At 39.6% G+C, this 17,291-nt stretch overlaps 1 protein-coding gene across 1 annotated transcript in view; it reads left to right on the top strand.

The window, feature by feature from the left end:
* MYBPC1 (myosin binding protein C1) overlaps positions 1 to 17,291 on the top strand; it is a 116,970-nt gene that overhangs the window by 53,342 nt on the left and 46,337 nt on the right. The window contains 6 exon segments of the mRNA XM_042469062.1: positions 1,323 to 1,379; positions 6,834 to 7,000; positions 8,106 to 8,238; positions 13,508 to 13,632; positions 15,438 to 15,543; positions 16,689 to 16,855. Coding sequence (XP_042324996.1) covers positions 1,323 to 1,379; positions 6,834 to 7,000; positions 8,106 to 8,238; positions 13,508 to 13,632; positions 15,438 to 15,543; positions 16,689 to 16,855 — 755 coding nt within the window.

The raw sequence follows: 17,291 nt of genomic DNA on the forward strand, positions 1-17,291 counted from the left end.
CTCCTACCCCCCATCATCTAGGTCATCTTCACTTGGGGAAGACATTTTATCCAGAAGACTGCTGCTTTTCTATAGGTGATAGAAAAGGAAGGGCATGCTCTGAAAAGCCATAAAGAGGGCTGTCCTTTGGGACTAGGCAATGTTAATGGCTCCATGATCACCAAGTTAACTTCCATGATGTGTTAGTTTTATAAACAGGGCTTTGTGTATTTTATGCAGAGATAGTAACAAGATTCTCTCCAGAATAAATGAAAACAAGAAAATTAATATTTGTTCTCTTCTTAAGATCAGTTAACTAAATGCTTTGTTTTTGTAAGCAATGAAGCAGTAGAAAAATGGAAGGGAGGGAGATGGAAGCTAGCATTTTCAAGAGAAACGTTTATCCTGAAAAACATGTGAGTCAGGGAAAGAAAACTGGTCAGGGCACTGTTGTCCCATTCCCTGATCACTGAATACCTTTCCCAGTTGTTTTCTTCCTTTCTTGGTTGCACACTCACTACATTGTTCAACGTATTATGCAATCAGGTAATCAACTTTCCATTTTCCCATAGGCTTGATTTTCATCCAGATAAAAACTCCATGTCTGGGGAATCCTTGCTTATGCAAAATATACTATGCCCTGTTTATTAATAATTGCAGTGCCATTGTTATTGTTCAACATATTCTATAAATGAATTCATCTCTTTTTAACCCATCCACCAGCCCACAATCACTGTCTTTCTCTGTCACTTTCTCATCTATAAAACCATACAACACATTGTGTGTGAGCAAGGAAAAGTAAATTCCCAAAATCTTCCCTCACTGGCAGTTTTAAAAAAACCTTAAGTTTACTATTTGTTATTTTATACAGCTGTGCATTGTTCTATGCAGTGTAAACAACAATGCAATATTTGTTTTTACATTTGTAATTGAGATCAGCACAAGCCCTTTGTTGTTGTTTTTAAAACAGACACATTAGCAGACATAAAAAAAAACAAAGCCCTTTGTGCTGACTCACATCGCCTTGGAACACATTTGTGTTACAGGAGCGTTTAACACAAATTTAGGCAAATTTATGTCTACATATTTAGAAAAATTTGCCTGAAGAAGTGTAGCTTGGAACAACACAAACCTTTGTGTTTATTTTTCACAAGTGCTTGTTAATGGACATTATACATCCTTTGAAAAAGAATACAAGTTTGTGTTGACATAATATTCTCTCCTGTGTGTCTACAATGTAAGTAGTGTTGCATTTGCAGAGCAACTAGAGTGTATGCAATGTGTGTTGTCCAACTCTCTGGGTATTAAACAAAGACTTGATTTTCTTTTCTTATTAATAACAGCGGTGAAGGACAAGAGGATGCAGGAGAACTTGACTTTAGTGGTCTCCTGAAACGTAGGTGAGAACCAAGCAATGAAGTGAGCAGGTGTGGACTGGAAGTTGGTTAGGCTTTCACATAGGAAAATGTCAGGTGTAGAATTAATTCCTTCCAAAATGGTACCGTCACTTCCCTTTGGTGTTACAAACTTTTAATTCTTAAGGGACCAAACATGCTGAAATTCTGTCAGCATGGTGACAAGAAGCCACAAAAATCTGAGGATATCATACTCTTTCTTAGGACTGTTACCCATATTATAATTTAACATCATGGGAATATACACTGCAGAAGTAATCCAGTTTGACACCACTTTAACTGCTGTGGCTGAATTCTATGAAATTGTGGGATAGGTAGTTTGTTGTGGCTCTCTGACAGAGAAGGCTAAATATCTCACAAAACTACAATTCCAGAATTCCATAGCACAGAGCCATAGTAGTTAAACTCGTGTCAAAATGGATTAATTCTACAATGTGTATGCAGCCTTCAAGAAGCATTCCTTGGACACTAAATTATAACATGGGGATAAAATCTTATTGGGACTTGCCAGTACTTTATTAGTGTTTGTTTTGTGCTTGCATGCTTTCCCTCACTATCCTAGATGGGGATGAGAAATTCAAAATATTGATCCTGGTAAGAGAGCTTAAAAAAAATCAAATCCAATTCTAGAACATTTGTTTTCAAAGCATGTGAAATATAGACAAGCAACAGCATTTTGTTGTTCCCATCTGCTACACAATTCTATGAAATGGTTTACTGAACTCCAATACACATAGATTCACTGTGTAACTAAAGCATATAATCCCTGGTATGTAGAAAGGGTAGGCAACTGGAATCTGATGATGTGTTATAAAACTGGAAATATTTTAGACAGTTAGAAGCATTTTATGTTGTTAGTTTTGAAATTCAAAATAATCCAAGGACTAGTCAGCTGCACCTCAAGTCCCCAGAGATGAATGTGATCACACATTTCTATGTCCTGTACATGTGGTTTTGGTTTTCCCAAAAGAGGTGGTACAAAAATTTTGCTGATTTTAGGTTGCAAGACTGAGGATTTGTTTGAATTTACTGAGCTGGGAACATTTAATAATGGAGAAGGAAACACACATACAGCACAGACCCCACTGCCACCCCTATGAAAACTCCATCATGACCAGGCATTCCACACAGATGGACCCAATTTAGTTGTGCTTGTGAGATTTTTCCTATTACCTTTTTGTGAGAGTTTAATTTTGTACGATGTCTGTGTGAATTCTGCACAGGAAAAGCACCTATATTTTCATTCTAGCCTTCCTTCAAGGATCTTGGAACAATAAACATAGTTCTTGTTCTGTAGGGTAGATTAAACTGAGGGTGAGTGAATGTTGGAAGTTTATTTTTCATGTAATTCCTGCCTTTCTTCTATCTTTTCTGGAACATCCAAGATTCTTTAATTTCAGCAAGATTTCTGCCTTCATATGTTTCTAAAACACACAGTGAGGAGTTGATCCAATAACATAGTTAAGACATTAGAGGGACAAAAATTAAAATCCATACCCCTTTTGGTCCATGTCATTCCTACCAGGTCTTCATTTTCTCTTCCCTAACTAGGACTCTCACTTTGATATATGTTCATAAAATGTTAATGATGATGCTTTTGAATATGGAATTGCTTGGCTTGGTTTTCTGTTGTTGTTTTCTACTAACATACAATTTGTGTGAAAATGTGTGTGGGGTTTTTTGGTGTGTTTTTGTGACAGTCTGAAATTATGTCTGTGAATGCTACATTAAATTGTTGTGTATGGACATATATATATATGTATGTATGTATGCATATAGATCTTTAGAAATGTAACTCTTGCATGGATAATGGGCAAATCATACTTCCAAGTCAATCTGATTATTTTATTGTTGAAAACTAACTCAAATAGGAATACTGTAAATCAATATGAGTATTGGAATAGCTTTTACTCCCCTGTCTTACATTCAGTTTATTGTTTTACTTTAGCATCTAAGTGCTTTAAGAAAGCTCCAGATATTCTAGTTATAGCAAATATTCCCAGGTTTCTAGTTACAGCAAATATTATTTTACAAATTATTTTTTCTTGTTTCACTGGATTATTGAAAATATCAATTTTACACCAGTATTCAATTCAAAGAAAAACTGGAATGCTCACACTTCAAATTCTGGCTGGTGATTTAAATCAGTAAAAGTAGTAAAAGCAGAAAACCATTTAAACACGCTCAGTGCCATTAATGTAAATGGGACGGGAGCCAATTTACAGCCAAGGAATGGATGTCAGATATACATTGCAATTTATGTCAGGGTCCAGAGACCAAGAGGTTAGAAGAACATGTGACTGCATTCCTGAAGGCTGACAGTTTATCTTGCATCTAATAACCAGATGCAATTAATCTCTAAACTGTCAATGGGAACCTAATCCATTGAGTCTTGAAGGCAGATGGCCAGGAGCCTATTGCCATCACTCCCTGAAACAACAGTTTCTATAAAGTAGCTAGATTCATTTCCTTAGATGTAATGAGCTTAATGGTTAATGTCAGGACTATTAATCTTGGTGACTGCTTTAGGAGCTTTTAGATCATTGGAGCAGTTTAATTATCTATTTCTGCAAAAGCTAAGCAATTATGAAATTCCAAACAAGAAACAAATCAAGTATTCAACTGACTTCTTTTAAAAATAAAACATCCAGAATTTTGAATAATAAACTTCACTAGACTTGGATGAAAAATCTGCATACATTCCCTAGTTATAGATTTGTCTAAAGGAAATAAAAATTCAAAGCCCATTATCCATTCAGGAACAATCATTTCATCGTAAGGACAGAGTATTGTTTGCTCAAGGATTTGTTCTTCAGTTAAATAAGGTAAATGAAGAGACTGGAGCAGTATTTCTTGCAGTGAGTTGAAAATCAGGACACACCAATCCTCATTCTCAACATCTGCTTAAGGATTAGGGGCAAATTCTCATCTTCAGCTACTGGTGCATGTGCATCCCTCTCACTGCAAATGGGAGGTGCTGCCCTGGCTAGGATGGCCAATGTCTTGAAATGAGAATCTGTCCCCTTACTGTGTGTCAGCTTTTGGATATGTTTGCAATTATATCTGATCTGTGAGAAGGTGGAATCTCACCGACAGAGCAGTCAGTATTTTGAAGTATGTAACCTTTGTTACCTGTTAGCATGAAAAGGCTAAATAAAATACTATATCATAAAACGACACCCATAAACAGTACTTATCTCTCATAATTGCTAAAATATTTTCCCTTAAGATAATGGTAACAGTGAAAAAAATATTTTAAACAAAAAGACTAAAAATGAAAATGAAAATGTTTATGTTTAAAATTAAAAATAAAATGAAAGCACATAGAAAAGTTTCCATCTTTTTAAATAGCAAAAGATACTTATGTGGATGAATTTTAAAAACCATCTCTTTTCAGTGTTTTATTATCATTAATGTCTAGCCCTCCAGAATGAAATTCAGTTTAGTTAAAAAAATTGATTCACGCTCAGCATTTATTTTCACATATTAAAATCATCATAGGCAGCTTAAATACTCTAAATGCACCAGATTCCATCTGTTCTCAGAAGCTAAGTAGAATCAACCCTGGTTAGTACTTGGATGGGAGATTGCCAATGAATACATGGTAGACTACATTTCAGAGGAAGGAACTGGCAAAACCACCTCTCAGTAGTCTTTGCTCAAGAATACCCTATGAAATTAATGGGGTCACCATAAGTTGAAAGATGACTTGAAGGCACACATACATCACTATAAGAGTAGAAACTGTTTTCACATTATCAATGCCAGTTCTGAATATACATTCACATCTTGGGATAACCCATTTATTTGAGAACTGTACCTTTTTTACAGTAATCTTAACAACCTGCTCATGTGAAAATGACATCAGGATGTTGCTGCTGCTGCTGCTGCTGCTGCTGCTGCTGCTGCTGCTGCTGCTGCTGCTGCTGCTATGTGCCCAGTAATTTTTTTACTTATGGCGACCCTAACGCAAACCTATCATGGAGTTTTCTGGGCAAGATTTTCTCAAAGAAGGTCTGCCATTGCCTTCCTCTGAGGTGGAGAGAGTGTGACTTGCCCAAGGTCACCAAGTGGGTTTTTGTGCTCAAGCATAAAAACTCACTTGAACCCTGGTCTCCAGAACCATAGTCCAATGCTCAAACCACTACACCATGTTGGCCCTCCCATGATGACTTTACCACAATTACTACAATTATTAAAATCATGAGAGTGTCTCATCTCCTGGTGGCTTCACCTCAGGGCCATTTTCTCTTTACTCCAGTATGACTTTTCAACTCCACTACAGTGAAACCACACAGGGAGGATAACCCTAAAGGGTCAAGAAGACTTAGGGCCAAAACAGACTGGCAAAAAAAACCCCACCAGCTTTTGGGTGGCATGGGATGTGATGTAGGCACTGATACTGCACCCAAGCCAGAGTCATGCCGCCCTGCTGATTACATACCGGGCGGCATCATGGCACTCCTGCAGCACAGAGCTTACACACTCTGTGCTGCTGAAATGCCAAAAAACCACTGCTACAGCAGAAAGGGCACCTTTTTTCCACCTGCTTCTTTTTGGGTTGGAAAAATGCCAGATCAGGGCTGTGGGGTGCAGTTGCCACATCCCCAATCTGGCGCTCAAAGGGGTGGCATAGAGCCACCTCTTTATGGCCATCTGTTTCGGCCCTTACTTATCTTCATGGCCACATTTCTGGAAACACTCAAAAAATTATCTGGCAAGCAAGACTCATGCTGAACCCGGCCACTTTCTATATGTATGTTATCATTAACATACAAAATCTATATTGTGCTGGGGAGAAAGCAGTGCAATAGTTGCTCTGTGGTAGAGGCTTTGACATCTTCAAAACATCTGTATACTACTATATAATGAACACCAAAGTTGTAAAAAAGTTAACTGAAGCCCCTTTAAGAATCTGTGTTATACTTTAATTCTAAATTCCTCCAGATGACCCCCAGACCTAGAGCTTGATCAAATAGTCAATTTCCAGTTAACCCCATACTTGTTAAAAAACGATATTTTCAAAGGACAACTCACCATTTTCTTTCCATTTGTCGATCCCCACATATGAAAAACAAACAGTAGCTTGCTGTAGAGTTCCAGTTTTTTTCATGTGAAATCTCACAGGTTTGAATTCAAGACTAACTCAAGATATATAATATGTGATCAAGCGAAGATATGGGGTAAGTAGGCATCCTACTACTCTTCCCTTCTGTTGTAAGGATATTTGATTGTAGATGCAACTTAAGTATATCAGACTCATCCTTAAGCCCTTGATATGAAATGAGGTTTTGTTAAAACATTTCAAACTTAGCTATCCTTAGATCTGATTTTCCATTTGTCTGCTTTATAATACAGAAATATTTCATTAATGTGGGCTGCACCCCTTCTTTTCCTTCTTTCAATTTCTTTCCCTCACTCCTCAATCTTCATAATTAGGGAAGTTAAACAAGAGCCTGAAGAACCTGAGATAGATGTGTGGGAGCTTCTGAAGAATTCAAATCCCAATGACTATGAGAAAATTGCCTTTCAGTATGGAATCACTGATCTGAGGGGCATGCTGAAACGTCTGAAGCGCACTCGTAGGGAAGAAAAGAAAAGTGCAGGTATGGAACATAAGGAGAAGATTCTTTACTATAATACATAGATATAGATTGGCCTCCTCTAGTAACTGAGACAGGCAGGTATTTTTCAGAGATGAGAGTGATGTCAACTAGGAAAGTAGTAGTACAGTACTTGTAGAGAAATCAGACAAGGCCAGCCATCTGGTCTGGACAATTTAATTGATCCTGGTCAACTCAGTTGACACTTGGCCAATTCAGTTCACAACTGTGGCCAATAAAATTGACAACTAACTAGACAAGTCCATTCCTTTTTATAGACAGAGACAAAAAAGTAGGATATACAGGATGGTTGGTTAATCATAGCATGGCTGGTTAACCATCTGTGCCTCGACCTTTGGATTTGTGTACTGGTAATAGTTAACTATAGAATTTACTAGAGGAAGAAGCAGATTATTTTTTATTTCTAACTGGTAGGAGATTCTCCCAGTTTAAGCCAAAAGACAAACGCTTCCATGTTTGCATGGATGTGGGGTATGTCTGTCAGCACAAATGGAAAAATTCCTCTATAATTCCACTATGGTTAGAGAAGAGGATACACAAAATTCTGAGGCTTCCTTTTTCTGTCCCAGTGCTTGGTTTAGAGGAAGAGGGGAATAGACCCTTACTTCCTCAGTGCTTGATTGCCAGAGTCCCTATAAGAGAACAAATAGACAAAGTCAAAAATTGGAAAAGTAAATCTGATCCAGCTTCTTGTTCTACCCATAGCAATGATATGAATGGAGATTAGAAAATGAAAGGCACAATGGAAAATGTTGGGGAATGAATGGGAATTCCATATAAAATTGAAATGGCCTTAAACTAATTATTTTAATATCAATGCAAACAAATCAAAGTCCTTATCTCTAATGATGTTCCATGGAGTTACACATGAATGATCCTTTAAAAATAATTTCTTCCTGATCTTCCTTTTAATTATTTATATTTATTTTATTCCTGACAATATAACTTTTAAAACATCTTAAACACACTGTTAAAGAAATTACTGATTATCCCACTTTTAAAACCATCGTGGAGTTCATGCCCATGTCTTTATTTCTAATTGTTTTCTGACTCTCCTTCTCTGTCCCCAAATATGTTCAACCTACAGCTTTTGCTAAGATCTTGGATCCTGCATATCAAGTGGATAAAGGAGGTAGAGTAAGGTTTGTGGTGGAGCTAGCTGATCCAACTGTTGAACTCAAGTGGTATAAAAATGGCCAAGAAATACGACCAAGTGGAAAGTAAGTAACTTGGTGTGCATGCATGTGCACTCATATGGTTGTTTCAGTCCAAAGGTCAAATTCAGTTTCAGAAAAGCTCTTAGTAGCTGGTGGGTGGGATCAAAGGCAAATGGGTAGAAACAAAAATATAAGCATATTTTCACTTCAAGATCTTTTCACAGAGTAACAAAGAGCCTTATCATATGACAAAAGAAAGCCAAGAAGAGAAGTGGCTTTCACCTTGCCTCTCTGCATGCTGCTGTAGCACTTCCGTTCTCCTTCCTGAGGGAGTCATAAAAGCATGCCTTTTGCCAAACGGATTTTGCCAGCATGACAAAAGACACAGTTTTACAAACATCTCCTTCAAGAAGAGAATGGAAGTGCTTCAACAACATGCAGAGAGGCTAGAAGAGAGGCTTTCTTTTTTCATGCAATAATAAGCTTTATTTAACCTTGCAGAATTTGAGTGGAAGAGTAGACATAAAAAATCTGAGAAACTGCCAAACAGTGGTGTCATGGGAAGACACCGTATGCCCCCTGTCTACTCTATGTCTCCGACTGATGCAGTGACTAGGGATGGCGTCTCTCCTCTCGTGGCCTGTCTGGAGTCAGTAATGGGCTGGATGAGGGAAAACCAACTCAAGCTAAATCCAGAGAAAACGGAGGTACTAGTGATAGGTTTCCCCGGTCCAGGAATGGCGGTGGTTCCACCTGTCCTGAACGGGGTCACGCTCCCTGTGAAGGACTCCGTGCGCAGTCTGGGGGTGCTTCTTGACTCGTCGCTCCACCTGACTGCTCAGGTGAATGCGACGGTCAAGAGCACTTGTTACCAGCTTCGGCTGATTCGCCAGCTGCGCCCATACCTGGACCGGAGGGACCTAGAAACTGTTGTACATGCTCTGGTAACTTCGAGATTGGACTTCTGCAATGTACTCTACATGGGGCAACCCTTATACCAAACTCGGAAGCTCCAAATGGTACAGAATATGGCAGCCCGGCTGGTCACTGGCGTATCCAGGACCAGCCACATAACACCTGTGCTTAAAGATCTCCACTGGCTGCCCATTCGCTTCCGAGCTCAATATAAGGCGTTGGTTATTACCTATAAAGCCCTAAATGGCTTGGGTCCAGGATTCCTAAAGGACCGCCTCTCCCCGTACAATCCGCCTCGCACCCTCAGAACATCTGGGCAGCAACTGCTGAAGGTGCCTGGGGCTAGGTTAGCTTCTACCTCTAGAAGGGCCTTTTCCACAGCTGCCCCAGCCCTTTGGAACACGCTGCCCACGGAGCTCCGCTCATCCACCACCCTGGCCCAATTTAGGAAGGATCTCAAAACCTTCCTATTCAAGCAGGCATTCCCCGATTAAATATCCTGTGGGCCTCCCTCCTCTTCCGTGGCCATGAGGATGGGCTAACGGGGCCTTTGTTATTGTTTTTAGATTGTGTATTACTGATGTTTTATGTTTTTAACCTGTATTTGTTTGCACTTGTTGCATATTGTAAGCCGCCCTGATCTTTTTGGAAGGGCGGGATATAAATAAAGATTTTATTATTTATTTATTTAAGAAGCTGTGGCCATCTGAGTGAGGTGTATCTGGACCAATCTTTGTATTCAGACATTTTTATTTATTAATTTATTTGATTTATATCCTATGTTTCCTCCAGTAAGTTTAAGGTAGCATACATTTCTATGCACAGCCACAATGTGAGAGATCAGACTAAGGCCGGGACAGACAAGCCAAAAGCGGTGTGCCACAGCCAATACTAGGGTTCCAGGGTGCGCAGCATCTGCACACTCTGGAACCCTAGCATGTGATGGCTGCAGCATTATGGCGGCATCCCATCCACATGGGTGCCACCATGATGACATAAGTGATGTGCACCATACAGATGTTACTGCACGTCACTTACGTCACGAGTGTGCCAATGGCACATTCCTGACATCTGCACGGTATCAGAAAAAGAACCTGGATTTTCTGGGTTCTTTTTGGGCTGGAGGGATGCCACACAGTTTAGCTGCTGTGGCCTCCCTCTGGGGGAAAACCAGATGCCTTCAGCCTGCCCTGATGGGGACGTATGTACCAGGCCTAAGAGACTGTGACTGACAGACATTATGATTGTCCCAGGTTTATTTATGGCATGGTGGTGACTGGAACCTGCAAGCTACCTACCATCATGCTGCCTCTCTGGCATCTCTGGTGTCCATATGGTCATAATCACCAATTGTCCTAATTTGGCAAGGACAATCCCAGATAATTCTCTGTCATTCTGCTTCTTCAGGTGCTTTTCAAATGCCCCAGTTTCTCTCTCTTCTTCCCACTGCCCCCCTTTGTCCTCAGCTTATTTCAATGGCTGCAGACTGAATTAGAAGTGTAAAAGTTGTCTGCACTCAGCTCAGCAGGGGACGGGGAGAAGAATGCCCTTCCCAGTAGTCTCAGTAGCTTGTGTGTTTTTCATTAATAACTTTTGCCATCCTAACAACCCTATTGTCCCAGTTTTCATCTGTGAAGTGTTGATGTGTATGTATGTTGCGGGGGGGACATTATGTCTGTCCTATTTGTACACTTCTAGAGATATGTGGTTGCCAACTTTGGAGATTAATGGACTAAATGTACATTGCCCTGGTGGCGCAGTGCTTAAATGCCTGTACTGCAGCCACTCACTCACAAACCACAAGGTTGTGAGTTCAATACTAGCCAGAGTCTCAGGCTGACTCAGGCTTGCATCCTTCCAAGGTCCCTAAAATGAGTAAAATTGTTGGGGGGCAATTAGCTTACACTTTGTAAACCGCTTAGGAGTGCTTAAGTGCACTGATAATCGATATAAACATGTACTTGCTGTTGCAGATCCAACATAAACGGGTTCATGTGATATTAAACCTTTCAACTCTAGATTTTTTCATTCATGTCTAACAGGGATAGTATAGTTGTAATATCCATGCACTGAGCAGAGACTTGGAATAAGGCATTAGCTAGCCTGAAATAGCTTCTACATGTGTGTAGGGCAAGTCCAACAGCCATTCCTCCTGAGACACATAACATTTTCTTTGAAGAGAAGCTGTTTGTGTCACATAGCTTATAATAAATAATAATAAAAATAGTTATTTGTATCCCACCTCTCCCTTTTTGTCCTTTGTCTTCTAAGTTAGCCTATAGTGTAATGGATAACAAAGGCAGGGTATAGATTGGCACAAGGTGCTGGCCTGTGGGTGGAGTCATGGCAGAGTGTCAACACGCTCGATGACATGATTCTGTCCATGATGCTGCAAGTGATTCTAGTTGGCGCACAGCATCATGGCATGGCCCTAGTGTTTCATCTGGCTGATACAGCACCAAAAAGGGTATTGCAAAGCCGCACTGCTGTAGCTGTGATGCCCTTTAGAGGGTGCAAAAAGGAGCTGGTTTTTCCGGCTCCTTTTTGTGCTCCCTAGAGGCCAGATCGGTGCTGCAGCCTGTGGTTGCTGCAGCACTGATCCAGCCATTAAAGGGGTGGCTGGATAACGCCCGTATGTCGAGCCCCAAAGTTCCATTGGTACTCTGGCAGTAAGAAGGGGGCGGATGCCATCTTTGCTTTAGGGAGCACACTATATTAGTGACCCTAACCCTGGCTAGAGGACTTCCAAGGTCCCTTCCAGCTCTTAAGTTCTGTAATACAGAAGTAGACAAATGTTGGCTCAGAGGCAATACATGCCTCTCCAGGTGCCCCAATATGCCCCCCACATACAAAATTATTTTCAGGTCACTTCTGGTTTTGAAAAAAGGTCCTTCACTCTAAACAGCTGCAGAGAATTTGGCTAAATTTCTCTCATAGCCCCAAGAAGATGTGAAGGGCCATCTCTGGAACTAAAATAATATAAAATTGAAGGTCTTCACAGAAAGTGCATTGCTCCCAGGACCAGTGGGTGTAGACATCAGGAGGTTGCCCACTTGTTCCCCAAGACCATTTCTGTCTCCTCATTTCGCTCCATTTTAGTAATAAAGACTGACCATGGAAAGGAACATCTGAGTGAAAACTTTCATTAAAAAGGCAAGAAAGTAGGAAATAACTCAGAGCCTCACATAGCAGCCTAGGGAAGTGATTGGAAGAGGGGTAACGGTTTGTTTTGTGCCTTCTCAGAAGACCAATAGTCTTGAATTTAAGAAAGATGTCAAAGAATAAATTAATACTTTACTGAAGTTATCAGAGCCTATCTGATCTTGGAAGCTAAGCAGGGTATGGCCTGGTTAGTAGTTGGATGGGCGAAAGCCAAGGAATACAAGGTGTTTCAGGCTATATTTCAGAGGAAAGAACTGGCAAAGCCACCTCACACACTGGCTCTGATAAACATCTTCTGCTTGAGGACCAATGGTATTCTGGGAGCACTACCAAGAGCACAGATTGTGTCTGTGACCATGGACTGCTTTACCAAGCCCTGTATATATAGTCTCCAAGAAGCCAGCTGAATTGAATGCACCACCTTGTGTCTTTCAGGCCATTGAGCAGCTGTTAGATGCTAATGAGCTTTGGTCATTACTGACCTGACACAAATGTGAACCAGTGACCTCAAGGTGAAAGGCGCCATATCCCATTACCTATCCCTTGAGCCAACTGGCCTACCAGTAATGTTGGCTCCTTTACCCCAGCTATTATTGTACTTTTTAAAAAATGTCAAGAGTGCTGGAATGAAACCTAGGCTCCCATTACAGGTTATTTCTATCTCCACTGATCTAGGGTTTCAGGGGTCTATTCAGACCTCTTGATGTTTACATTTGCAATATGTGTCCCCCGCTCCCACTGAGAAATGATGTATTCTGGCAGTTTTGAGGCCAAACTGGACATGATGCTAAATGCATGCTTGTATTAAACTGCGAGATGGAGTGTGATTATGCAGAAAATATCTGCTGGGGAAAGAGGTTGATGTTGTTTCATTTGTTCATTCATGTACAAACGTTTATGAATTGCTAATATTAAACATTTCCATGTGTTACATTAAAAAAACAGAATTTTAAAAAACCCATAAAATGCCATATAATTATCAGGATTGTAGTAGAGCAGAGACTGATATTTGCTTTACAAGGAATCCCTTCCATTAGCACCAGAAGAGAAATTTTATTTAGAAGAGAAAAAGCTATATTCTCACTGTCTACCTCTCAAAACCCTCATCTACTCACATTTGCATTATTAAAAAATCTTCAAATTAAATGAAAGGAAATAGTTAAACAAGTGTTTTTAAGATATTTTGTTACCTAGAATGTTGCTAGGTATACATCAGCTTGTAATTTCATTTTTTTTATTTGCCATTTTTCAACAGATACATTTTTGAGCACAAAGGTAATGAGAGAATCTTATTTATCAACAACTGCACGCTGACAGATGATGCCCGTTACCACGTCACTGCTGGTGATGAGAAATGCTCTACAGAACTATTTGTAAGAGGTAAATAATGTGGGTGTTTTTATTTAAATGCTTCCATTAGTTTCTCTGCTAAAACAGTATGACTTCATTGATATATTAACCATATTGTAATATGTAATTATGGCCCTTTGGGGGGGCTTTAAATGGGTGGGGACAACAATTTGTCACCTTGGGTCATATAAATGAAAGGCAACATATAAATTAAATAAAAATAAATTCAAGTATGAAAATGGATGAAATATGCCATCTACATTTTCTATGGCTTAGCCGCTTATTAATTGAAAGTATATATAGATCATATTAATAGCAGGAATAGCAATGCCAGTTTAGTAAAGAGTCTTTGATTCTTAATTGAGAGTGTATAATAGACAATCTTCCTGCCTCCCATTTTTTGGTCACAGCTGTTGATAAGATGTACCCTTCTGTCATCATGAGGGTGGAAATACTTGAGGGCCCAGCAGGATGGCAGAATGGTGGAGACAATGCAGATGCTTTCATCAGCACTGCAGGGTGAACGAGGTGGCAGCTTTGCTATCCCTTCTGCGACCCAAAGAGGATTAGATGTTTGTTGTTATTTGATATAGAGGATGTGGAATCAAGGACCTGGGAGGAATATAGGTGCTCTTATTGTCATTGCATACCTTCAAGTCATTTCTAATTTACTGTGATGATTCTAAAACAAACCTATCATTGAGTTTTCTTGGCAAAATTTGTTTGGATAGTTCAGGGGCATAGTTGCCATTTATATTCCTCTGGAAGGTCCAAGATCACTCAGTGGTTTTCAGTGATCAAGTAAGATTTGCTCTGTGGTCTCCTGGAGTCCTAAACCACCACTCAAGCTACTATGTCATGTTGGCTCCTAGGTGCTCCTAGAGGAAAAAATGAAAACATTTGGGGAAAATGCTTTTGCTATATTTTCAGGTGTATTTGGCTTGTCACACCTTCGTTTAGTGGCTGGTGGGGGAGGACAGGAAGTGGCCAGGGGAAGAAATAATATAATTTCCTAATTTGAAATAAACAAATAAAGAAAAAAGGCTTATAGAAGTCTAGAAATGGTGCAGGAAGGGGTGGAAAAACATTTAAATGTGGCAAGATGCCCACTAGTAACTTTCCCTCTGAATTTTGAGGGTGTCATTAGCTAGTTAAATTTCTAAAAACCCTAATTATTCCTCCAGGTCCTTTGAAAATCTAATGCAGCTCCCCAGCCCCTGGTACTTTAGCTTCTGGATGCAATACAAGGTGTTGGTTATTACCTTTAAAGCCCTACATGGCTCGGGTGCAAGTTACTTGCGGGAGCGCTTCTCCCTACATAATCTGCCCCACACTCTCAGAACATCTGAGAAGTTCTTACTAGAATATTATAATACCAGGTTAATGACAAATTCACATAAAGCATTCCCTGCCACGGCCCCAAGATTATGGATTAACCTACCGGAAGAGATCTGTCTCATTACTACCTTAGAGGCCTTTAAGAAGGCACTCAAAACGGATCTCTTCCGGTGGGCTTATCCACTGAATTCCATATAAAAAGGTTATGACGACTGCTCTTCCTTGATTCTGATTGTTGGCTAATGGACGGATTGTAATTTTTACAGAACTAATAGGAATTCTTGGTTAATTCAGTGTTAGTACAATTTACAATCAATACAACAATAAAATACTAAGTGTCTTTTAAGGCTGTAATCCCACCTCGATCTGTGGGAGAGGCAGGAGGTATAAATAAACTATATTATTATTATTATTATTATTATTATTATTATTATTATTATTATTTGGCCACTTTATGGCAACTTTTATGTATTAACTATTGTGACTTCTATCCTTAGAGCCTCCAGTATTGGTGACAAAAGGTCTGGAAGATACCAATGCTTATATTGGTGACAAAATTGAATTAAGTGTTGAAGTTTCTGAAGATGATGCAAATGTGAAATGGTATGTTCTCATTTTTGTACCCAAAACTTTTGTTTGGATTTGTCCATCATTAACTTTAGTTGGACTGAGATTATATTGGTGCTAAATAGCGTGAGGTCACACTATGGAAACATCACCAGTGGCCTTATTTGCTGTGGGATTCTGGGAGTGGTTGCCCAAAAAACTAACATTTTCCAGTTCTGCTGAGGGATGCTGGTGCAATCCTGGGCAGTATTTACATCTAAGCAGCTACAAACCAGACTTAAAGAAACAGAAAGCAGGGTAATTGTTAATATTTCAGAAGGCAGCAGACCTTTCGTAAAGGGGTAAAAGCAATCTAATTCTAGCATAATTTGGGGAAAGATGAGATTAACTAATTCAAAATATTCTAAAAGATATGTATGGCAATTGAACAGTTTTTGGCATACCTAGATGTGAACAGTGATGCTAACATGAACATGGAGTTGTGGACAAGCAAGCAATCCCTGGCATTGGAGAAATCACTGTTTTCCTTGTTCAATAAAGTCTAAAGAATGTGATTCACAGAGTTTATGACCATGCTCACATTGTGCTTCTAAGCACAAAGAGAAATGTATTTAGAAAAATCATACTGAAAGCTCATGAAAAATATGTTTAAGAAGTAACACCTTAATACCAATCATGCCTAGGGTATCCTATTATAAATAGTAATATGGCCACTATGTTATGTATATATCAATATCCCGCACAAGGATGGACTACAAGCTGTCAAGAACATCATTCCAGATGGAGCCTTAGTAGGCCAAGCCACCAAGGTCATCCACTTTGTTCTCATACACAGCTACTTCACTTTTAGCAATAACATATACCTTCAACGGCCATAATCAAGGTTTATTTTTGAAATTTAAACATTTTTTTTAATTTTTCAATCTGTGGATGCTTGGATTTGACTAAATGTGGATACAGAGGACTGAGTTCATCTAATAGGATAGCACTGAAAAAGAGATGTTTTGTGATAAGCATTGTCAGTGATAATAGTTAATACTGGTTCTTCAAATATATTTCTAGGACAATGGGTGAGGACTGTGAGCCTGGGATTTTTGTTTTTGTTTTGTTTTTGGTTGTGGTTTTTTTTTGGTAGTTGCTAGCAAAAAATTACTACTTGTTTTTTAAAAATTCTTAACCAGGTTTAAAAATGGGTTGAGCTGCCCCTTGATGGGAAATCTCGTACAAAGTGAAAGTGAAGTTGAAGGTAAAAAGCATACTCTGATCATTGAAGAAGCAACCAAAGCTGACAATGCAACTTTTCAGTGATGAACTGGGGGACAATCAGCTGCCAAACTGAAAGTTGACTGTGAGTAAATAATGGCTTTCAAATGTGCTAGAAACTGTTTCTGTTCTTTGTAAAGCTTCCAGGATTATTCATTAGCTATAGTAAAGAAATGGGTATGACCGTACCTTGTCCGCTACGTTGGGACATAATTTATAGACTAATAAATGCTCAGGTTAACCTATGGGCCCGTACAGACAGGCCAAAATAAAGCTGCTTCGGGTCACTTTGGAGGTTGCTGTTTAAATGACACATGCGTCCTAAGAGTCCGGAAGCCGCGCCAAAGCCACGCTCCAGTCCTTACGACTGGAGCATGGCTTTGGCCACCGCTTCCAGACTCTTAGGACGCATGCGTTCATTTAAACAGCATACCTCCAAAGTGACCCGAAGCCGCTTTATTTTGGCCCTGTCTTTACGGGGCCTAAATAACCAATTGTTGCCTGATTAGGAAGTTACTGGG

This window comes from Sceloporus undulatus, chromosome 5 (genome assembly GCF_019175285.1).
Source record: "Sceloporus undulatus isolate JIND9_A2432 ecotype Alabama chromosome 5, SceUnd_v1.1, whole genome shotgun sequence".
In the NCBI taxonomy this organism is placed as follows: domain Eukaryota; kingdom Metazoa; phylum Chordata; class Lepidosauria; order Squamata; family Phrynosomatidae; genus Sceloporus; species Sceloporus undulatus.